This window comes from Staurois parvus, unplaced genomic scaffold, assembly GCF_062004578.1.
Source record: "Staurois parvus isolate SC_StPar_1 unplaced genomic scaffold, SC_StPar_1.0 ptg000242l, whole genome shotgun sequence".
Classification (NCBI taxonomy): Eukaryota; Metazoa; Chordata; class Amphibia; order Anura; family Ranidae; genus Staurois; species Staurois parvus.
Genome location: NW_028318038.1, coordinates 1514530 through 1539481, shown reverse-complemented (window position 1 = coordinate 1539481; position 24952 = coordinate 1514530). Strand labels below are relative to the sequence as shown.

Genomic DNA, 24952 nt, shown 5'->3' with positions numbered 1-24952 from the left:
CGGACGGTGCGTCTCGGTGAATCAGAGCGACTCTACCGACAACAAACCATCCTCCCCCTCCGCCGCCCCGCTGACGACTGAAAGAAAAATCACCAACGACGACGCCCGTTATAGACAAGAGAAGAGGAGGAAAAAATGTGCGCGGCCACGAAGGAACCCCTCCCCTTTTCCGCCGCTTCAACTCCTCCTCCCTTCCCAACCGCGCGCTTTAACACCTCCCTCGCCAAGCAGGGCGCGCCGACCTCCTTAGCCAGTCAGAGCGGACCCGGCCGCGACACGGTTACGCGCGCTCTCCCTCCTCCCCGGACCAATGAGCGGCGGGCTCTGGCTGGGTCACGTGTCGAGCCTGACGTTGGAGGCCTTTACTAGGAACCGCTGAGGCCCCTCCCGCCCGCCTTAAAAAGCCGCGAGTGCGAAAGCAAGCGCTCAGTAGAGGGAGACAGAGGCTGCGAGAGGGGAAGTAGTGCTGAACTCATTCAAACTTCTGTCACATCCACCGAAGAAGGGAGAAGGGAACCGGGGGTATAAACAAGGCAGTCCGGCCCACAAACACCAACACTGAGCCCCGGGCCTCCCTAGACAGAGACATATGACCGGCCACCCCCGATAAACGCCACACGCCTATCACACAAAGAGGAGATGGGGCACATAGGCTGAGCGGGTCCCCCCCACCTTACCCGTCCTCTCCCCTCCCCCATACCGGCAGCACTATGCCCATCTTACTCTTCCTGCTAGACACGTCCGCGTCCATGAACCAGCGCACCCACCTGGGCACTACCTACCTGGACATAGCTAAGGGCGCTGTAGAGACGTTCATGAAGGTATAGTAGTACCGGGACACAGCGCCCCCCCCGGAGCGGGGAAGAAGTGCAGCTCCCTGTGTATGTGTGTGTGTACTCCTCATCACCCCCCTCTTCTCTGTCCCCCCAGCTCCGGTCTCGGGATCCCGCCAGCAGAGGAGACAGGTACATGCTGGTCACCCTGGAGGAGCCCCCGTATGGGATCAAGGTATGACACCGCACACACTGACAGCAACATGGCCGACAGACCTCCCCCCGACTGCCTGCAAGGCACTATGGGAGGTGGTGGAGGGGGGGATCAGGCCCTGGAGGGCTGCACATGGACCACAGTCCTCCCAATTCCCATCAGTCCTCATCACATAGCAACAGCTGGCAGGGATCACTGCTCCCTACACAGCTGTCACTGCATGGAGGGCCCTGTAACCCATCTGTCTGTAGGGGGGTTAGAACCCCTGTCAGGTCTTATCCCAGTCTGGGGGATCCGCTAGGCCCGTGTCTGATGGGCAGCAGACCTCTAGGGGCTCTTCTCGCCATTCGGTTTATGACAGCCTGTTCGTTTTCACTGAGTTGACGAACGCGCCAAAAGTACTTTTAGGGCTAATTCACACTAGTGCGTCGATCTGCATTTTAGCGCAGCTCATTCGCACTACAGCGATGCGTTGTCCTGCGCTAAAATGCAGCATGAATGTGTTTTAATGCAGTGCAGGTCAGGGCAGCGAAAAGCAACGTAAATAAAGAAAAAAAAAGTTTTCTTTTTGTGACCCACAGGATGTGATGTCACAGGAAATCCTGCAAGATGCAGTGCAGTTTAATGTGCGCTGAAACGCGCATCGATGCAAGTCAACGCACAGTAAAGCGCGACTAAGGCCCCTTTTATACAGGCGGACTCCGCCAAGTGGATCTGTCTGCTTGGTGGGGAATCTGTCCACTGAACCCCGCTGAGCAGGCGGATGATAGGTTCGTGTCTGCTCAGCTTGTGCAGAACAGACTCAGCCCGCTGTTCTCTATGGGGTGGTCTGATGTAAATGCACCGCTTCTCCGTTTACATCTGACTGTCATCCGATCCGCTAGAGGGATGAGGAATGGATCCCCATCCATCTGTTTTTAGCCATTGCATTGGATGCACGCGGTTGTAAATGGACACGTCTGTTTACATCCACCTCCCCATAGAGAACAATGGAGGGCCCGATCAGTCTGCCCCTGTGAAAGGGGTCTAACATGCATTGAAATGTACATGCATGGTCAGTGTGAATACAGAAACGCTGTGTTGACCTTTGTTGCTTTAAAATGCAACGTGTATGCTTTTAAACACAATGCATGTTGCCCTAGTAAAGAAAACTAGTTTTGTGATTTATTTTGTGACCCACAGGATGTGATGTCACATGAAATCCTGCAAAATGCAAAGCATTTTAACGTGCTAAAATGTGCATTGACGCACGTTTTAAGGTGCGTCAATGTGCATTAACACAACTCGACATGCTTTAGGGGCAATTCAGACGATATGTGGTGACAAACATTTTAACAATATGGTAAATGTCTGCCACAGAGACACACAGGGAACAGTTGTTTCCTGTGTGTCCCAGTCACACTGCAATGCAGCCTAGTGCTGCGCTAAAATGCAGACATGCATAATTTTATCGCAGTGCAGTGGTCCAAATCGCACTGCAATGTCAGGCAGCGCATCACCCCGCCTGACATTGCAGTGAATGTAGTGTACATTTTGTATACATCAAATAAAGCTAGTACAAAAAAAAAAAAACCCATGCACCACACTGCCCCATAGCCACACAGTACACACTGAACCGCGCACCACACTGTCCCCTAGCCAGCCAGCAACGCAGAGCGCCCGGAGAGCTGTATCGCTCCAGCTGTTCTGTGATTTAAAGGATAAGTTCACCTTTTAGACAAAAATAGTAAATACCTATTTTTATTTTTTTTGCAGGTAAAAAAAATAAGCATTTATTATTTTTGTCCAATCAGTAGATCGCTGATGCAGACTTGTCAGAATACCTTAGATTGTACGCCCCTTGAGGGTTAGGGACTGATGTGAATGTACAATATATATGTAAAGCACTGCGTAAATTGATGGCGCTATATAAGTACCTGAAATAAATATCTGCTTGCCATATGGGTTGTACGAGCAAGTAGATATTCTGACATGAAGCTTCAATGAACTACCATGGAGCTCCACAGCACCGTGGTAGTTCATTGAAAAGTACAAGCCGACAGCCACTAAGGCTGTTGGGACTTGTAGGCACTCATTCACAGAACTCTGTGAATGAGTGACACGGCTGTGTGGGCGGAGCTCCGCTTGGCTGCCCTGTTTTCAAATTTGACAGTACGGGGAGAAGTATCCTCAAACTATCTGTCAGAAGGAGGGGGCGGGGGCTGCAGCTATGGGAATATGTTCCATCCAAAAAACTGGAGTAACATGTTCCCAAAGGTCAACTTATCCTTATTATGATAATTTATTCTGGTCATTAAAATGAATTTAAAGCTCTAGCGCATAGGCATGTGTAGGCGCTTGTTTTCTTCTGCCAAAACGCTGCTGCTTCTGGACAGGCTGACAGTGGGGTTTTTTTCTGCCTCTAAACTCCTCCAAAAGTCTGTGTGTGTATGGACACATAGGATAGCACGCAAGGGTGCTTAGAGGCAGAAAAACAAATGCTAGACACCCCTAGGAGCAGCTGTGAAATATCCAGTGTGCATGAGGCCTATCAAGGACAAGGTTCTCGTGCCACGTATGTGTGAAGGTGGCTTCTTACGCTGATCCACTGTGCTTTGGCCGCAGTGCAGTGTACCCATGGCTTTGATGTGGGTTTGTTGTGCTTTGGCATAGACCTCTATTGTATCGTGAGGTTTTGGTGCATTTTCTAAAACAGCATCAAAAGTCTTGCAAAACTCACCAAAACCGCAGGACTTAATAGACGTCTATAGCAAAGCACAGATTACCCGCACCAAAAATGTGCAGCGAAAGGCTCTGTGAAAGCGCCCTGAACGGACCCTAAAGCTAGCTTTACATTTGTGCGGGTGGTTACGGTACAGCATGTAAATCGCACATGCAGCCAAACTGTGCTGCTCTTTTGCAGATGTTCAGGGCTGCCATTTGTTCCTAATAGCAACCCCACATCTGGGGGAAAAAAAAAAAGGCGGAGCATTGTTCGTTGCAGCAAATCGCTTAGTGCAAAAGCATGTGATTTCCCTGCGGCTATGTTTTAAAAAAGGTGTAGGATCCTTTTTCTTGCATGAAACATATGCACAGCAGCCTGCCCTTTTGAAATGTACAAATGTGGCTTGCAGAGCAGCTTAGGTGTGAACCCAGCCTTAAAAGAGATCTGCACGGAGGTGTTCGGGAGGTTGCACCGCCATCATTTTTTAAAATTATATAATTGTTTTTTTTTCTTTCAAATTCCAATATTGCATTACAATAGTGCATTGGTATGCAGTTGTGGTGCCGTTCCATTGACTTCAGTGGGCATGTTTGACAATGGGCTTGTTTGCAAGCGGCACAATCTGACAACCATGACATGCTGAGTTTGGTTTGTCACACTGTGAAGTACCATGGCCACTGCAGGCAGGACCTGAGCAGGTGTCATGGTAACCCCTTGCTTCCTGGGTAAGACATGCATGCGGCAGCAAAAGGGTGGGCTTTAACTCCCATATGCCGCACTTGCGCCACTTATCCCATTAGGCTCTCAATCATGTGACCACTGTGACAGCCAGTTGCAGTGGTGACCTGATTGGCCAATTTTTCCTGTCCCCCAGTGTTCATAACTTTTTAAAGGGTTACCGATGTGGGCGGTAAAGGGTTAATTTGTGGATGGGTGGAGGATTGGGGCGGTTAGGGGTAAAACGCAGATCTATCGACTGGTTTTACTTCCCCCTTCGTGTGAAAGGGGTCTTAGGTCTAGTTTATGCTTGCGGTTGGGTGGTGCTGAAAACAAATGGCTTAGGCGAGTTTTCACTGCCCATCAACCACAAGGTGTGTAATATATATATATGGTACTGCTTAGCATCGTATCGTGATTAAAATAAATTATATATATATATATATATATCTCCTCTGTTGTATTCAGGAGGCAGTAATGCCAGCCAAGTACAACCCATTCAGTTGAATGGGGCTGCACTGTAACTACCCCACAACCTTGTGCAATACATGCAGTTTTGGTGGTGTGTGCTTCGAGGGGTTAAAACAGGCAGTGAGCAATCCATCACAGGCTAGCACAAGTGTAAACCAGACTTTAGAGAAATTTCACCTTACTTCCTGTTCTGGTGACGGATCACAGCAGGGCAACGCTGGATTCTTTGCATGTGTATGTTATTTGTGTGCAACCCAGTGGGCATGGTGAGAGGGGCTTAAAAGCAAACTTACCCCCCCCCCTTTCCCAGTGAGAATGGGGCTAAAGTTAATTTTTAACGTTAAAAGAAAAAAAGGGATTTTTTAACTGTGCTGCCATTGGAGAGTTTCCTTCACTTCCTTTCTGGTGAAAATAAGCGATGCCAGAACAAGAAGTGAGGGGAAGACTCTTGAACAGCTCCAGATAACAATAAGACCTGACAGGTGCTCGTCCTCCCTATATCCCAAACTAGAAAAACAAATTTTGGCTATATATACACAGTAGTTTGTATTGACATTGTAGAATGATACACACAATCAGCTGCCACCTAGGACTGACCATACTGTGTGTGAGTGCAGTAGGAAAAGTATGGTAATAGTGTTCACCCTGATGATAGGGTGGACTGATATGCAGCATGATCTGCCAACCAACACACACATACATGCAACATGATCTGATAACCAATACACACATACAAGCAACAAGATCTGACAACCAACAAACGTATACATGAAACATGGTCTGACAACCAACACACATATACATGCAAAATAATCTGACAACCAACACACGTATATATGCAACATAATCTGACAACCAACACACGTATATATGCAACATAATCTGACAACCAACACACGTATATATGCAACATAATCTGCCAACCAACAAAGGTATACATGCAACATGATCTGATAACCAACACACATACAAGCAACAAGATCTGACAACCAACAAAGGTATACATGAAACATGGTCTGACAACCAACAAAGGTATACATGAAACATGGTCTGACAACCAACACACATATACATGCAAAATAATCTGACAACCAACACACGTATAAATGCACCATAATCTGACAACCAACACACACATACATGCAACATGATCTGATAACCAACACACACATACATGAAACATGATCTGACAGCCAACACACATATACATGCAAAATAATCTGACAACCAACACATGTATATATGCAACATAATCTGACAACCAACAGACACATACATGCAACATGATCTGATAACCAACACACACATACATGAAACATGATCTGACAACCAACACACATATATATGCTACATAATCTGACAACCAACACATATACAGTACATGCAACATGATTTGACCACCATCACATAAATAATTGGAGGTTTCACAAGACGGAGTGAAGACCTGCAACAAACGGCAATAAACTGACAGCAATTTTAACCCCCTTTTCACATGGATGCCGTTTATACCATACGGTACCGCAATACATGTTAACGTGTGAGCAGTAATGTGGTGTAACACAATGCTGCAGTAGCGAGCAAGGCGTGTGGCATGCACTGTGTTGTGTGGTTAATAAAAATGATAATAATGTTGAGTGTACTGCCAGGTTAATGTATTGCACAATGCATAGTGTGGGTGAACCCTTAGTAATAGGAAATCTCTGCAATAGGGCCCTAGGTAACCGTTTAAACAAAAAGGCATTCCTGATTGTCATCCACTCTAATAATACTAAAAGAAATTGAGGCTGGACTTGCATTTTGAGTACCGGTCATAACTAAGATTAGGCAGGAATCTGAATCCTTGACCTACAAATTTCAAAACCGTGCAGGCCTGCACATAGAAGGTATTAATCCCCTAATTTCTCTCTACTTGTATTTTCTGATCCTGACTCTCTATTAGAAAGTCACTAGAGGTCACCTCAAGCCTGACATTTGTTGTCTCTGTGGACTACCTGATCTCACACACATTGTGTCCTGTCTTCTAAAAATGCATTATAGTGTCAAATATCATAGCCCTGTAGTTTGCAATCCTTTGATTAAGGGGGGTTGGTTTGCTTTGCACACTCAAAAGCTGGGAGACCGAGAGGAGAGGACGTTAATGGAGCAGCAAATGTTAGTCTCCAGGTGTCCTCTTACTCTCTGGTTCAGTTCAATAACAGTGGAAATGTAATGTGGTTGAAGGCCTCACACATGAAATGTGAAAAAGCATATCCCTCTATAGTGTTGTCTCAATCCAGAACACTTAAGTTTCATTTCTGTCTGCTGCCTCATTCGTCTGCTATCAGCATGAATCACTTCTGATGAGTTTTCTTGACACCAAGAGAAAAAAGGTGACAGGGGAGGTACCTCCAGCAGATTGACAGCCTCAGCTCTGTTCCTGTGAGCTGTGTAAAGGGGTGTGTGTCCCTTCCCTCCAATCAGCGCTCCTCGTTGATTTAACTTCAGCTCCCCACCCCCTGATTTTTTAGCTGAGAGATCCTTTGTAAATTCTGCACTTTGAGTGGATGTAGGGAAAAGACAGCTATAGATAGACAGGTACAACTTATGTAGGAGGACTTCTGTGTGTATAACCTGAAGCCAATCACTTCACTGGGTATATGTAAGGGCTTACAACCACTTTAAAGTAGATATTAACCCTAACTGACTGGTGTTTAGTACTCTAAAGCACTGTGTACTATTTAACAACTTCCATTATTATTTTTCTTGAATATATTTGTTTTCATGTTTTTTTCCAACCTTTGTTGCATCACAGTGCTGCTGATCTCCTGCAGACTATTTGCAGACACCTGCTGTCTACACATGCACTCCAACGATGGCTGTATGGCATTTCTCAGGGCGGGATTCTTGATGATGACAACAGTGGACCATATCTGTGTAATGTGTTTTGAAATGGCCAGTTGTAGTCTACATGAAAAGCAAATGTGGCAGGGTAATAATGCAAAAGCATAATAGGGAGACAGGGAAAGAGTTGTCTCCCTTTGACAGGCGGTCATTTGACAGTCGGTGAGGTGGTATATCATCACCTTCTCAATTCTGTTTTAACACCTTAAACCCTGCACAAGGGCACTGCAGCTACGTGCATTGTACACTGTTGCAGATGGGTCGTGATCAGTGGGAGGTAGTGCCCACTGAACTCGACAGCAGGAATATTTTTTGCTGTAGCATATGTACTCCCCCCTCTGCCTTTGCAGCATGGGGGTGGTAATAATGTGGTTCAGCTGTCGGATTTTAGCACCCTCCAAACACAAGTGTAAATGAGGCCTAAAATAGTAACAAAGCCTTATTTGTTTTAACAGGAAATTGGCATTGATTATTTTTGCTCAGCACAGTAATTTTTTTCCTACACAGTCCAGAAACACATACATTTTTGTCATTAATCAGCCACACCCTCTGTCTTCCTGTGTGCACTCATAACATCATTACCAGCCACTAAATACATGAATTGGGGCTACCTGTCCCATCCTGCAAAGCACCAGCATGCATGCGTGCCCTGCCATTTAGAGAATATACATAGTAGGTAGACCTACTTGATGTTTGTAATAGCAGAAAGGTGCAAATGACTGCATCATTGGGTCCCTGGGTGATCTCCCCCATCTACCTGGTTCTTCAAAGTTTCGTTATACAGTCTTACCTTAACAGCTCATCTGTGTGACACACAGGCAGCCTGAGAGGACAACACATTGAAGACACACCTCCACTCATACAAGGGAAAAGATTGACAGTGGGTTTGTTTATTGTTCTCTTGGACTGCCTGTGCCTGTCAATGCATGCCTGTCATCATATGGGGTGTCTCCATAGGACCCTGCTAGGCAAGTAGCCACCATAAAGCAAGAAGGTGGGGGCAGCAATAATGAGACTGGCTGAAAAAGCAAGAAAGTGTGCAGAAGTCTTTTTTTTCCTTGAAGCAGCCAGATGTTGGCTTTATCGTCCTGTAGTAGAATGACAGCTGGTTAGGAAGGTATTCTTACAGGTTGGATCCCTTTTTATAATAAACCCTGTGTAATTCTTTTTTTAATGTCATTTCTTAAAGGGGACCGAAACCAAAAAATGAAAATATAATATGTTGCAGCTTACCAGTCCTTAGCTACAGTAACTGTATTTGTTTTCTTTTTTAAAGGCAAAGTACAATTTCTGCAAGTATAGAAAATACCTTTTGATCTTGCCAGATTTATAGTGTCTTCATAACTTCCTGTTCATGAAAAATGAAACTAAACTAAAAAAAAGAAACGAAAAACAAAAAAAAACTGCAGTCCAAGAGGTACTTTATTGTGGAATAGAAAGGAAGTTCATGCGTCTCTGAACAAACCTAGTGTCAATCATCTTTGACTCCGCTTACACTATATTAGCGCACAAAAAAATACATATTTAATGTTCAATAAAGATTTATTGGGAGCTGTAAAACAGTTTTTTTGATATTTATTTAATTTTAATTGCTCTTCTAAAACATTTTTTTTAAGTCATGTGACTGGCACAGCCCCAATCAGGGCTGTTTGTAGTAATAGAATCCCCTCCCAAGGATTTTTCCCTGCAGATGCCAATGAACAGGGAAAGATCATGTGAACACACAACAGCTCTACAGGAATATGGTATTTGGAGGAAAAATATTAGCACCATGATATACGATGTATGTGAAAGCATTATGGCAATTAACACTTCTCTGTTTTAATATCACTTTAAGTTCTGCTAGATCACTTCATGCTGACCCCTTTACAGGTATAGCTATGTAAAACATTATTAAGTGCCTATACTGTTTAAAATGCAGTAATACACTGTCTCACCCTGCTCTGCACATGCTCTGTTGCTCTCTATTTTGGCACTGGCTGAAAATGTAGAGGCCGATCTGCTGGCAGCCTAAATATTTAATGTTGCTCAGGGGCTCTGGGCTTCAGCAAAATGGCAGCCTCCAGCAAGAAGAAACAGGAACAATGCTGGAGGCAATTTACAGTACACTCTAATTTTGGTGGCATAATTATTATTGTGGAATGTATGTTCTTTGCTGAAGAACATTATTTTTTATGGGTAAAGTTCTACTTTAAGGTGTTTATATAATGTTCATTGCAGTAGATTTGAGAATATCTTGAAACAGGTCATCTAGGTATGCCCTTGCAAACAAGAACACCCTTCAAGCACTTGAAGTATTTTATTTGCCTGCAGTGAAAGTGCAACATGGTAGAAAGTTTCTGACTCCTGAATGACCAGAAAGCTCTTTAACCTCCCTGACGGTATTCCCGAGTGTAGCTCGGGGTAAAGTTTCAGTACCACAAGCGGTAACCCCGAGCTACACTCGGGCTTACCAAGCAGCGCTGCTCCGCGATCCCTCGATCACTTACCTTGTCCTGCGCTCCCGCGATGTCCCTCCTGCAGTGTCCCCGGCAATGTAATCCAGCGGATGCAGGCATCTGTCATCTGGGTTCCGTCCTCTGCGAGTGTTGGGACGTACGGGGGACGGAACAGCGGGAAATTTGAAAATGGCAAAAAGTGACATTCACAAAAATCACTAAAATCACATAGTAAAACATTACTGTACCAAACCATTTCACATACATTTTGTCCCGAGTGCTTTGTCCTGTGCCCTGCCTGCATTTTTACTGTTCTTTCTACCTGGAAACTGAGAAATGTCCATGGCGTCCAAAAAGCATCCCTTTACGTCAAAAGCAGTTTTAGACCAGCTAGAGAACAGCGATAGTAAATTAGAACCACTTGCAGAATTGAGTGATAATGATTTCAGTGTTTTTGGTTTGATTATATTATTGAATTAAATTTATTATTATATTATTATTTTTTATGATTATTTATTAAATTATAATTTATGATTTTGTGTTTCAAATTTTATCATACCTGGGATGTTTACTAGACTCTTGTTCGGACAGATTTCAGTGAGTTATTCCTAAGAATTACAGGCCTACAATATAAAACGCCAAATTTCCATACAAAATAATGGTACCGCTTTCAGCACCAAAAATCTGAAATAATCATACCGCCAGGGAGGTTAAACTATGTGTAAATGCTGCTTGAGCTGACAATGTCCTATCAATGATGGATTCAGGCAGATTTAGTCAGTTTAGAGAGTTATTATTATTACTTGGGATTTATACAATTCCAACAGTTTATGCAGCGCTTTACAACAGTTGTCTGTATGTGGCCAACATTGCTGGCCTGTGGCTTTGCTTTCCAGCATGTTCTTTGACTTGATTTACCGCCATAATGGCGGTAGTGACAGTTTGAATTTGGAGACTGTTGTTTTTGGACAAATTTATTTTCCAGGTCACCTATAAGGCTCTTAGTCCAAATACTTTCTGTGCTAACTGCATTTATGTGATTAGTGGGTGTCTGGGAGGAGAGACTGCAGAGCTCAGTGACTGGAGGAGTTTGTCGCCTGCTATTGAAAATGAGAAAACTTCTTTTAGAAGTCTACTGCTATCAGCCCTTTTCAATCCCTTTACCATTGGATTTAGCCTAAAGTCATACCAAACCCTTACAGCTGTTTACCCTTGTAATGAACTATTTATTACTTAGAGGTTAAAGTATTCTTTGTTTAGACATCCAAATATGCCCTGGAATTTGAAGAATATATATTTCTATCTTTATTTTCACAGGCTGGTTGGAAAGAAAATCATGCTACCTTTATGAACGAGCTGAAAAATCTTCAAGCTGTGGGACTCACTACACTTGGTCAAGCCCTAAGGACAGCCTTTGATTTGTTAAATTTAAATAGATTAGTAACTGGCATAGACAACTATGGACAGGTAGGTTCAAATATTGAAGGAAACGGCTTCCCCAGCTCATTCAGTTTTTTTTGTTTTTTTTTTCACATTGAAACATTGCTAGAAGACAAGCGTGTCTGATCTTCTGTTCATTTCTGATGAGGTGAATAGAGATAACTGGTCACTCCCTATTACTGCCACAAAACAGGTATGGAAAGGTTACCTGATTTGCACAGTTTGATGGATTAGCATTTCAGGTGAACAAAGGATCACGGTATGTGGTGGTTGAACCACAAGATTCCTCTATTAAAGTAGTGCAGTCAAATGAACTTGTAGTGGCTATAAAAGCTGTCCTGAAGACTTTACAGTAAGCATCAAGAGATACATTTGTAGATCTCTCCTCTTTCTAGATACCCTGAGAGCCTTTTATTCCAGGAAGCGCAATATGCGAATATCACTAATCTGTCTGAACTCTTCTGCAACCTCTCCTCTTCCCTGCAATGTGTACTCCATTGGTCAGAAACACACAATGCATTGAGGGATATGGGGAAAGGGGACTGTAGCACTGGCTTCAACGCAGTATGCTACCATTTACATATTGAGCTCTCTGTTTTTAGGGGCTCCCAGGCTAGAAGTGTGTACTTGGATTCCTTTATATAAAAGGAATAGGACAGATTTTATTTGTCCTTAGATTCCTTTATTTAAAAGAAATCTAATAACAGAAACATGGGAACTTGTAAAGCTGTAATGCTATAATCCTCACCTTGGTTTCACAAGCTAGCGAGTGTCTAAACTTGGACAGACATGGAGCCGGTGATGCCTGAATTCCCAACCTGTTTTAATGTTCCAGGTTAGTTGCTTACTAGATAGTGAATTCAGGATCAGGATGATGGTTCTGAAATCTGCAGCTTTAAAATGAAACTAAACTATTGCACATATAAATTATATGTGCTCTTGCTATAATGTGTAAGTATGACACTCCTACCGTGTTAACTTCCAATGATGACTGGTCTAGAACCCTGCCACTGACAACTCAGATTGTTCAATTTGGGTAATTTCCATTCGCTTCCTATCCCAGAGACTCAGCCTAAGCTTTTGAAGTGAGTCTTCAACAGGTATTCCCCTTGGAAGAGTTCCCCTTGCCTCTTGTTCCTGGGAAACTCCTAAAATTTTGGGTTTCCCCTCACTTTTTTTCTTTTTTTTTCTTCGTGACAATGATTGTCCTTTCAAAAACCAAAAAAAACTGATTTTCTTAGAGATACACTTAATGGATGTCAGGTAAAATATAAAAACATATGCAGTACATGCACATTTCTCTGTGTTTTATCCCACAGAAAAATAGCTGTTGATCTGCCAGTAATGCCTTTACCTCCTAATTCTCTCCTGAGGGCTGACAACACACAGCATTTTTGTGGACTGGATGGTATCGGTTCTGCTCAGTTTTTTTTTTTCTTTTGCTCAGCTAATTCCCTCTCCATCTTCTAATTTAACTCCTTGAGATAACACAGGAAGTATGCGCAGTACAGCTCTGCATTTATGAAACGATAGATAAGTATATCTATTGAACAGATGTAATAAAGCAGTTTATTGGTGTATTTTACAGACTGAAAGGGAGCAAATGAGAGACTGTTCATTAGGGTCAGTTCACACCTGGAATGGCACAGGAATGTGCTGTGTATTTCTAGGCGATTCACATGCAGTTCTGTGCGGTGTGATTTTAGCCCATTCATTTTGAATGGGGTGAAATCGCACCGCACTAATACTTTTGGAAATTCACTGCGACCAATTGCATGGTACATCTGTACCATGCAATCCAATGCAGGCAAATGCACTGCGTTTGAGGTGTCATTATTATTGACACTCGCTGCAGATCGCACCTGCAATACTTTTTGAACAGGGTGCGGGAAACTCGCATGGAATGCGGGTTTCCCGCATCACGTTCTAGTGTGAACCGGCCCTGATGGTTTACATACAATGGCAGCTTGTATGCTTTTATCTTTTCTAAGTCAGGTGCTGCGTTGGATTGGAAACAATTTTATCCTGTTAACGCTGAATGCTGACTACACTAAGGGTAGGCCTAGATATGTCCGTGATGTGTTTGGCAACTTCATAAATGAGGCAGTTCACAATTGAGAACTGATGCAATAGAGATATATACACACCGCAATATACTACAGTGATTATTAAAAATAATGTTTTTTTTTTTTTTTTTATTTGGGCCTGTTGGAAAGGATGGATTTTAGCTTGGCATTAGTTTTGGTTTAATGATCGTTTTTGTGCGATCCCTATACACAATCCCCTCCCTGTTTAGCCAGATTTTACAGAACATTTTTTGAATAAAATATATATATGTTCTAAATTAAATCAGCACACTTATAGCACAAACACTTTTGTTTAAGAGGTTGATAAACCCTTTTGGGATGGTGTAAAACAGTGTGTGACCATTTGCACATTCAATTGCTGTTTGAATCTAAGGTAAGGGTTAATGTTTGTTTGCCCTCAACTAAGATGGCTGATTCATTACTTCCTGTTAGACGGTGACTCATCTATAATCTGGTTAACTGGAACTTGAGGGCTGTACTCTTTTCTCATAATAGCCTTTTCTCATATGCAAGCAGACGTTTAACTCTTGGGGATTTCTTTACCCGATGTTTGTCACTCTCCAGCCTTATATGGTGTGCATAGTTTACATGCATTAAAGTGAATGTGCTCTGTATATCCGCCTATTTTATTAGGTCCAGTGTGCTGCATGTTTGCTTTAAATACATGCATGATTACAGCACCACGCTAAGTTTTTAAAGGCATATTAACCCTAATATTTGAACTACCCATATGTTTAATTACTAATAACGCTAAGAAAGTTAGGTGCAGCCTCTTATTGCTATACAAAATTAGGATTTTTAAAATATTTGTTTCCAATAAGAATGACATAAAGTGTGTTCAATGTCATCAGCTATTTTCAACTGAGGAGCCTTACCCAGGGGTGTGGAAATGTTTGAAAAAACTGCTTGTCCAGGGACTAAATCAGTGCCCCAATCTACTTGTCCCTCATGACAATCTACTTGTCCTGATTAGAAAAAAAAAAAAAAAAACTTTAACCAAAATCGTATTTAAATCTGAGGTGCTTTAAGTAATGTCTGGGGCTTTTAAAAACTAAAGGGGCTTAATGGTGACTTCATTATTTAATTAATTTGAAATATTTTTAACATTGCACTGTATATCTCCTCCTCACCTCCCTGCCTGTCTCCAGCACTACACCCTGGGACTAGCAGAGATGAGAGAGACCCTGCAGTATAATGAGCACCGATTGGGTGCTCCACAGGAAAAGGGAGTGTCAGGCTTATCCTTTATCCTTTTCGCTGACAGAGCTGTTTTTGCGTTTTTTGCATACGTTTAAAAAAGTAATTTAAGACCTGAAGATTACACAAAACTTCCAAACATGATATATTTTCAAAAATCAGACACCGTAGAGAATAAAATAGTGGTAGTTCCAATTGTTTGTCACACGATATGATCACAAAGATCTAGGAAACACAAAATTTCAGTAAATAATTCACAAGTTAATTTTAGGGCACAAAAAGCAATATATTATCCAATTTTAATATAAATATAAAACATGAGGTTGCATCAAGTAAATAGATATCCAACATGTCAAACCTTAAATTTGTGCGCTCACGTGAAATGGCAACAAACTTTAGTACCCTATATTTTCTATGGGTGATGCTTTTAAATCCCCTCATAGGTCATCAGTTTAGTGTTACGGATGGGATCTTGTGCTAGAATTATTGCTCTCATAATGGCGTGTGCAGCGATATGTAACGTATCGCAATCGTCATTTTCAAGCGTAGGTGCCCCAGGTGTGCATTTATGTTTGTACATGCGTACATATGTGGGTGGCCTTGAAAAAAATTTGTGGGGGGGGGGGGGGGTGTTATATGCTTGGATGTAACTTTTAATTTTAAAAAAAAAAAAATTATTTTGCTTAACTTTTTTTTTTTTTCATAATCATCGTGGGATGATTTTTTGGTGACAGGTTCTCTTGATTGAGACATGCAGGGTCTAAAAAAACCCTGCATGTCTCCCCTGTACTACACAGAATGCAGTGCAGTGCACATCACACTGCGTTATAGTCTTTCCTCTCCTCGATGGCCAGGAAATCTGTCAACGGGGACCCAGAAGTCCCATCACTTCCAGGTCAGGACAAGAAGGGGAGGGGTGCAGATGTGTTCGCTCTCCTCCCTCCCCTATAGCTGCCAGCACCCACTGAACTGGTCCTGGGCCCGCAGATGGGCAAGCGGAGCCAAGGAGACATAGCGGGCTGGGGGGCGGAGGCTAGCACTATAGTGGGTTGTATGGAAGCAATCAGGCGGCTGCGCTGCCACCCAAATGCTTCCACCTGACATGAGCCCTGCTGCTTACCCGCAGCAGGGCTAAAGGTTAAAAAATAAAAAAAAAAACTACCTGCCCAGCACTACATTTCCTGGGCATCGGGCGATATAAATTGAACATCTCTGCTTACCAGTGTGACCCATCCTGTGTACATCTGAGTTTACTCACTAAGTCATCTATGTGTGGGAAAATCTCTTCTCACGACCATATTTTAGATATTTGTTGTGTTTGTAATAGCGAATAATTTTCATGCATGTTTGAAAATTGTATTTTTGGTCATTTTATATAAACAGATATTGACAGATAGTGAAGGGTCTGGGGAATAAAATGTTTCAGACGACACTTCAGGAACTTGAAATGTACAGCCTGGAGGAAAGGGGAGATGTGATTGAAACCTTTAAATACATTATAGGTTTGAATAATATTAAAGCGGTAGTCAACTCTGCTTTGAACTATAATAAGGCTTACATGTAGGTACAGTGAATATCTCCTAAACTTGTGGTATTTAGGAGACATTCACATAGGATGCAGCCGGTGGAATGACATCATCACGGCTCGGCCATTCAAGCTGCTGCAAATCTGCGAACCCAGAAGGAAGATCAGGTGAAGATGGAAACCCTGTCAGTGGTGACAGCGTGCCGCTGGCAGGCTTTGTTTTAGGATAAGTATGCCATACTGAGCTAGTATGCGGTGCATACTAGCACATTATGGCTTAACCACTTCCCGTCCAGCCCATGTACATAAACGGCCAGACGGGAGCAGTGCAGGGGCGGGTGGCCTTTTATAAATGGCCTCCCCGCTCCCTGCTTGTGCGCGCTCCCTGGGAGAGCGCAGCACCACAATCCGGTGCCCGCTGTGTCCTCCGGACACAGTGGAACACGGATCGTTGGACGGGACCTCTGTGCGAGGTCTCGATCATGTGATCACTGATTGGCCAGTCAGTGATCACGTGAAGAGTAGTAAGCAAGATGTCACTTCTGACATCATTGCTTACTACCTGTGAAATCTGTGAATGATCACAGAGGTCACATGGTACAAGGCTATTCACAACAGCCTTGTACCATGTGACAAGCTGTGACCAATCACAGCTCTCACAGTATTTCTGAATGGCTGCAAGAATGCAGTGTCTGGACTTGGAAGTGGTTAAGTCACCTGGGGCCCATGCTTTTTTTTTTTTTTTTTTTTTTTTTTAACTACCACTGTATGGAGGGCAGTATTGTCAATATGAAGCTAAGATGAAGCGCACCGGGTAATGACCTCAAACTAGCAGTAGGGAAGATCAAAAATACTCTTACAAAGTATTATTTTACTGAAAGAGTATTTGATACTTTGAATAGACCACCAGCAGAGGTAGCGAGTCAACAGTAAATGTTCAAACATGCCTGGGTCAACATTGCTCTATACTCAGCCAAAAAAGAAAAAGGGGGGGGGGGGGTTAAACTCAATGGACCACACTTTTCTGCCATCATTCTTTTATGAATGTTTCACCCTAGTCCTGCAAGGCTAGAATTCTGATATGTGCTGTTCCTTTAAATGTATGTGTGTATTTGTATAACCTGTGAGAATCCATTCTTTTTAAAATTGAAAACAAACTCAAGTATGTGTAATGCCAGGAATACTCATTTATGTCTAGCTTGGTGGTGCCGAAAGGACACTTTTGGCTGATTCAACAGGAACTGACCAAAATGCAACCAGTATGTGGCTAGCTTTAGGCAATTTGTGTACGGCAGCATTTAGATGCGTTTAGCTTCTTTTTTTTTCTGCCAGAAATATACTTTTAAAAAACAAAACCTGAAGGTTTTTTTTTTTTGCTTCTAAATGCTTAGCTTAACCACTTCCCGACCGGCCGTTGCATATAAACGGCCGGACGGTGGCACTGCAGGGTTGGGTGGCCGTTTATAAACGGCCTCCCCACACCCTGCTTGTGCGCGCTCCCTGGGAGGACGCAGCACCGCGATCCGGTGCCCGCTGTGTCCTCCGGACACAGTGAAACACCGATCGTCGGACGGGACCTCTGTATGAGGTCCCGATCATGTGATCACTGATTGGCCAATCAGTGATCACATGCAAAGTAGTAAGCAAGATGTCACTTCTGACATCATTGCTTACTACGTGTGAAATCTGTGAATGATCACAGAGGTCACATGGTACAAGGCTATTCATAAAAGCCTTGTACCATGTGACAAGCTTGTGACCAATCACAGCTCACTCAGTACTTCTCAATGAGTGCAAGAATGCACACAGAGAGAAAGAGAAATGATTGCTTTTACATCCTATATGGGTGTAAAAGCAATCGGTGTAAAAAAAAAAAAAAAATCTTCATCACCCCCCACAAGTAGTACAGTGTCACCATGGTGACAGTATGTAAAAAAAAATAAAAATGTAACAAAAAATGTTTAAAAATTATAATTTTTTTTTTAAACTAATTTGGATTTTTTTTTTTTACTAAAAAGATAACGGAATAAATTTTGGCTAAGATTTATGATGAAATATTATTTATTTGCAAAATTTTATTAAAAAAACTTTTTTTCAAAATTTTTGGACATTTCATTTACATAGCAAAAAAAATACAAATCCCAGTGGTGAATAAATACCACCAAAATAAAGCTTTATCTGTCTCAAAAATATGGTAAAAAATTCATTTGGGTACAGTGTTGCATGACCGCGCAATTGTCATTCAAAGTGTGATAGCGCTAAAAGCTGAAAATTGCCCTGGTCAGGAAGGGGGTAAAAGTGTCCGGTCTGGAAGTGGTTAAAATAACGCCTCTAGATGGCCTAATGTTCATTGGCACATAGGATAACAGGTGCTTCTAGAGGCATAAAATAAAACACTAAAAGTACCGCACTGTATCTGTCAGAATCACAATGGACAGAACAATACCTATCCTGAACCTATGAAAGCTAAAACAGTACTATCTAAAGATGAAACTAAGGTTAATCTTTATTTCCCATGCAAAATAAAACGTGACTTCCGTGTATTGTAATTCTGTATTTGCTCTGTTTTTCATTGATTCAGATTTCATGAATCAATGGCATAGTGACTGGAGGAGAGCTAGATGTACAGACACAGGTGCCAAAAGATGGTTGTCGCCTGTCCTGACTACTTTCACATGGGCTGGGTGACTATCTTGTGGTTGGGCAGGTTCAGGCAATGATACAGACAAGTTAGAATATCTTGTTGTTGTTTCTCCCATTATTACCCTGAGTTTGGACTATCTACAATGTGAGCCTATGGTATTTTTTTTTTCCCAGTACCGATGTTTACTGCATTTGTTATAAACCTATCAAATATTAAAAAGAAAAAAAACCCTTTTGACCTAACCCCTAAAGGAATCCTGTTGTCACATCCTGTGTAATCTAAAGGCCTATTCACTTCTATCTGTTCTATTGTGGTGTGTATTGTGCGCTTGTGTGTTGCATTAAAGCAAATTATTCATTTAAATGGACTGTCAGCACACCACAAATTGGACCGGCAACGTTTTTTCAGACAGCATACCACAATGCACAGTAGTTTTACTTTGTGCTGCAATGCATGTGCACTCCTAGTGTGTTGGAGTGCTTTTGAAAATAAATAACTGCAGCGCTTGCATGGGGCACTTCTATGCATCGGTAAATACAATGCATTGGTGTGAGTGGGTCTTAAACCTAGTTTGGCACTTGCCCTTCTTGCTTCTGTGACTGAATCTATGTAATCTAAGCAGTGCTATGGTGCTTCAGTATAACGATGATTTGGCCATCAGTAGTCAAAAACAAGACCAGCTCAGACCATTCGCACAGCCCTGTGAAGTTCCTCTCTTTTATGTGGTCTGAAACTGGTACAAGAATTCAGGCAAACTTGGATTACACAGTCATTTATTTCCTATAGCTAACACACTTTCAAAATGTAGAGAGGTTGTGGCCATTCAGGAGTTTGGCTTCTATTGAGTCTGTTCTTACCCTTTTTGCTGTGACAGCACCAGTGTTTTTAAAGGAAAAGGCGGGGGAGGACTTTTGACAGTAAATAGAAGAGGTAAGGTAAGGAATATTCCTAGGAACAAGTTATACTGTATTCCGAAGACAGTTTCTCAGACCTTTTGTTTGGTCAGGTTCTCTTCAGCCCGAACCTGACATCCATACTTAGGCTACGTTCACACTAGCCTTGTGTGCAGGCGGCAGAGAGGCATTTGGGAAGCGTTTTTACCGCTTCCCAAACGCCTCTGCCAACTCTGCACATTACAGCACATGGTGCTGTTCTAACAGGAGCGTTTGCATCGCGTTGCGTCGCGGCAAAACGGACGCCTCTGGTTGAGTCAGGAGGCTTTGAAGCCTCCTATTCTCGTCTATGGTGCCGCTCCGCAAACGCCCGGCCGGCGTTTGCGGTGCGGTTGCGACGCGGTTGCGGGGCGTTTGCGGAGCGGTAACACCACTCAAATGCATTATAGGCGTTTGTGGGGCGTTATTAACGCTCGGCAAACGCCTAGCAACCGCCGCTAAACCGCGCATGCGGCGTTTGCCGAGCGTTAAAAACGCTCCGCAAACACCGGACCAACGCTTGCCAAACGCTATAGGGGCGTTTGGCAAGCGTTGGCAAAACAGCCTAGTGTGAACGAGCCCTTAGTGTTACTAAACCCGGGACCCTGCATTTACTATATCTGGCCGCCCACAGTACAAAGAACATGGGAATGCAATTATTTTAGTAAATATAACTGCTAAATACATTTTCTTGTCAGCAATTTATAGCAGTCTTGTGACTTCTATCAGTGTCCGGCCAAGCACAGGTTAAAGTTTGTAGGAGGAGTTTTCATTCTCCTCTGACTGTCCTATGAGGTTGCATGACCCCAGACCCTCTGTCTGGACAGTGCTGGTTGGCCCTGTGCCAATCACATGCTTCCCGCCCCACCCCCCAAAAAACAACCTAGCAAAACACACCAAACTGCTCATGTGCAGCGTGCCTCCTGGGGCTCTGTACTATCAGCAGACGGATTAGGGACTGGAAAATGGGGAGGACTAGAGAAGACAGAATCAAACAGCCTTTTATACAGACTAATTGTTCTGTTGTGGATTTAGTAATGCTTTTTAACCCCTAATTACAACTTTATCCTGTTGCAGCATTATTAGCAGCAAGATGATAAACATCAGGTGGTTAACCCTGTGGTGTCTATTTACAATGTAACAAGTATAAGCATTAAACACCTACATTGGACTCTTAGCACCAAAAGCAAATGTTTAGAGAACTGCAGCTCCCTCATGCAATTCGCCTACGCAGGTTCTCAAGTGTGACACGAGTATACTTGGTAATGGCCAAAGCTGTGCTAAAAGACGTCTACAGACCAAAACATGCTTCTATATCCAGCAATCCTGAGATATTTATGGGCAATTCTAGAATAATATATGGCGTGACTGAGATCACAAAGGTAGATCAGAATGGTTCATTTCTCCAATCAAATGCTTCAGTGACTTCTTTCATCAACAGAACTCTAAAGTAGTGTTCAAAGAAAAAAATATAGAAAAAGAGAGAGATTGTGAGTTCTCTTGTTAACCATCAGATCGATCCGTTCTGGATAGAGGCCCCCTGGATTCTCTATCCAGTTGAGCTATATGCAAGGTCTCAACCTCTCTTCACCTGAAAGTAGAACTGTAGGCAAAAGTTTTTTTTTTTTTTTTTTTTTTTTTTTTTCATTTTGGATAAAGCAAGTTAGAGTTATAACCCCTGTCAGTGTTTTGCGTTTTTTTTTGCCATCTGTGTCAGAGATTTACCTTCACTTCCTGTCCCATAGGCAAATAGGGAAATCCTTGCAAATTAAGGCAAGTTCTGGTGACCCCCAGGTCACCAGAACTAGTGTTGCCATTGGAAGATTTCCCTTCTATTGCTTTTCTGAGGACAACCCAAAAGTTGGAATTTTCTTTGCTTTCACTTTCAATGATAATGGTGAACAAGACAAATAGAGAGGGTGAAACTCCTTAACGAGGGTACAGACCGCAATAAAAACTGACATGTTCTAATCCCTCTCCAATCTCCAAATGTTTTGCCTATAGTCATACTTTAAAGAAAGGTAGAGGCCTGTGTGTGCTTTGGCTGCTAGAGCTCAAGGGGCTGTTCAGGGACACACATGGACTTGGAGATTAAAACTGAACATCAGCTATCCTTTTTATATGTAACTATATCGACAAAAGGGTAGATCAGTCATAGTCTTGTTGCTCTCTGTGCTCCTTCCACACGTTTGTTTTATTCCCATGTTACAGGAACAGAAACGTTCAGGAAATCCATCTTTTATTTATTTATCTTGCCACCGACACTGAACTAGAGGGAAAATCTTCCAATGGGGACACTTGTTCAGTGACAGATGTATGTGGGATTTTGCCACTTTTTCCAACTTTTGGGCAGATTATTTTGCTCTCCCTGTTTACAAAGACAACAATAAAAAACAGGTTCCTACCCTTCTCTATAATGTAAAATGTTCAGATCACACTGGCATTTTCCGGCATTAGAAGGTGCTTGGACTTCATTGCTGTTACCATGTATGCTTTGCTGGACTTACAGGAAAAGTCGTTTTGCATTTAACTTCAGCTGGGCTTGTACATCTAGATGCACCAATTATTTTCATGTGTTTTTCACTATTGGTAATCTCCATATTTGCCCATCCTATGCTTCTTGATTATCCAGGTTTATGCCAGATTTACTTTAATATCTGTTCACCCCAGAGGAGTATGTTCATGTGTTTTTTTTTTTTTTGCTTTTTTTTTTCTTTTGTTTTTTTTTTTCTCTGTTATGTATTGTCAGCAGCAAGTCTAAAACTGCCAAGTGCAAAACTGTATTTTGTTGTTTCGGATGAAGAACCATTTAATATTTTTTTTTATCGGTGAATGCACAGTCTACAGGGAATTTTCTTTTCCTTTGGTATATATCGGTTTCAAATGTGTGCTCTGGCCTGACTGCTGACATTCACGGACAGTCTCATCTGGATAATTGCCAGTTGCATGGGCAGTTGCTTTTGAGCTGTGAAATATCAAAGATACCAAGCCACACATTTCAATTGTTTATAAGTTTGACCTGTGTTTATATACTGGCTACCCTGTGTAGCAGGGAATTTGCACAAAGATGTGCAGTTTTATTAAAATATTAAATGGTGCAGTCAGCCTTAGGTGTGTTTATAATGGGCTTTGACATTACAGGAGATATGTGAGGGTTACTACAGTTTGCGCATAGTCATTTCATACCCTTATGAGACAGGTCTGTTAAGATTGTCCTTTTACCCCTCTCATGCTTTGCAATCAGTCTAGGCATATTAACGCACAGGATATTTTTTTTACTCCTTTTTCAAATGTGTTATTGCTTTCCTTATTTTGTGCTGTGGTGGCAGGTGTCAACTAGACTGAAAATTCACAAATCTCTCTAATGAGGACACTATCGGCAATAAACCACCAATAGAGGCTGTATCAGAAGGGATTTTATAGCGTGATTTTTAATTATCAAAGAGTCTGCTACAGGCCTCATGCACACTGGGCATTTTAAAAGCACTGGTAGCATTGGCTGTATAAAGTCGCGTTAAGAACGCAAGTTTTTCTGTGTGTTTGCAATAGCGCTTTTCTGTGTTAGCAGTTTTTAGAACACACAAATAAAATTGGCCTAAAAAATGCCGGTTTGCCACATTTTACCGCGTTTACCATTTTAAGGCTAAAAAAAACCTCTTGCAACCAACTAGTTCTGTTTTTTTCCAGCCTATGTTTGCATGGATACACAGAATAACATGCTGGGGAGTTTACTGGCTGTAGAGAAAAATGCCAGAAGTCAAAAACAACCTCTGTAAAAACACCCAGTGCGCATGAGGCCCAAAGTTATTTTCCAAATTCAAAAGCTCAGAAGGTTTTGGTAAAGAACCTTAGAATCTATATGTTACACTTTTGTATGCCAAATTATAAACAAACAGGTAACCATTTTGATTTAAATTGAAGTGAAGTGGACTTCGGCAGTATTTAGATGGCAGTGCATTATGTTCAGGCATGGATCAGCCACAATATAACAGTCAATCCTTGGTTCATATAAGATTAATCTGCGAATGCGTTTTGAACCCCTACATTTTTTTTAAATATTGCAATGCTCTTCTGCTATATTGTATTTACTTGGTAAATTCTAGGGGAGTTTAGCGTTTTGCCTTTAAAGGCAATTGATTCTATCCTATGTGTTCATGCACTTTAGATAGTCAAGAGGCGCTTTTTAAAGCGGAGTTCCACTCACTCTGTAAAAAAAAATAAAAGTCAGCAGCTACAAAAACTGTAGCTGCTGACTTTTAAAAAAACAGCCACCCACCTGTCCCATGATCTCACGTTGTCCGTTTCACCGGCCGTTCTGTATTCCAGGCACCGGCATCTTCAGTGCGGGCACCCGGTTGTGACAGCTTGTGGCTTCACAGCTGGGTGCCCACTGTGCATGTGCGAGTAGCGCTGCGCTTCCTGAATGGCCCCGTCGTCTTCTGGGACCTGTCACGTGTCCCGCAAGACTTCCGTTTCCGATCGCCCAGGCGATCGCAGCGGAAGTGGGAGCTGGTACCTGCCAAATTCGGGTACCTGTTAACCCCCCCCTCCCCCCCGTTTCCCCAAAGGTGCCAATCCTTAATGGGGAATGGGACCAATCTTTTAAGCGGAACTTCCCCTTTTCTGCCTCTAAACGCTTTAAGTTCAGCGTTTAGAGGCAGAAAAAAAAAACGTTCTGTTTTGTGTTTTTGAGAGCATTTTTCTGGCAGTACCCTAAACGTTAGTACAAAAAAAAAATTCTAAATTAGCATTTTTTTTTTAAGCCTGTGTGCATGGAACCTTAGTTTGCAAGTAACTTGCAATGCTTTTTAGAAAAAAATCAATATTCCAGTGCTTTAAACTGCACAAATAAATATCATACTTCTTATCTACAGTCTTCATTTTTTTTTTTTTTTAATCTATTAAAAAAAAAAACAAAATCTTTGGATTG

General features: G+C 42.3%; 1 protein-coding gene across 2 annotated transcripts in view; it reads left to right on the top strand.

Annotated features, from left to right (window-relative positions):
• Nucleotides 1-384: 384 nt before the first annotated feature.
• INTS6 (integrator complex subunit 6) overlaps nt 385-24952 on the top strand; it is a 66326-nt gene continuing 41758 nt past the window's right edge. The window contains exons 1-3 of one of the 2 annotated variants that reach the window (XM_089680326.1): nt 385-821; nt 931-1008; nt 11515-11664. In XM_089680326.1, the coding sequence (XP_089536452.1) occupies nt 711-821; nt 931-1008; nt 11515-11664 (339 nt within the window). In that variant the 5' untranslated portion in view covers nt 385-710. The remainder of the gene's footprint in view (nt 822-930; nt 1009-11514; nt 11665-24952) is intronic. The other variant, XM_089680327.1, reaches the window with a different exon arrangement.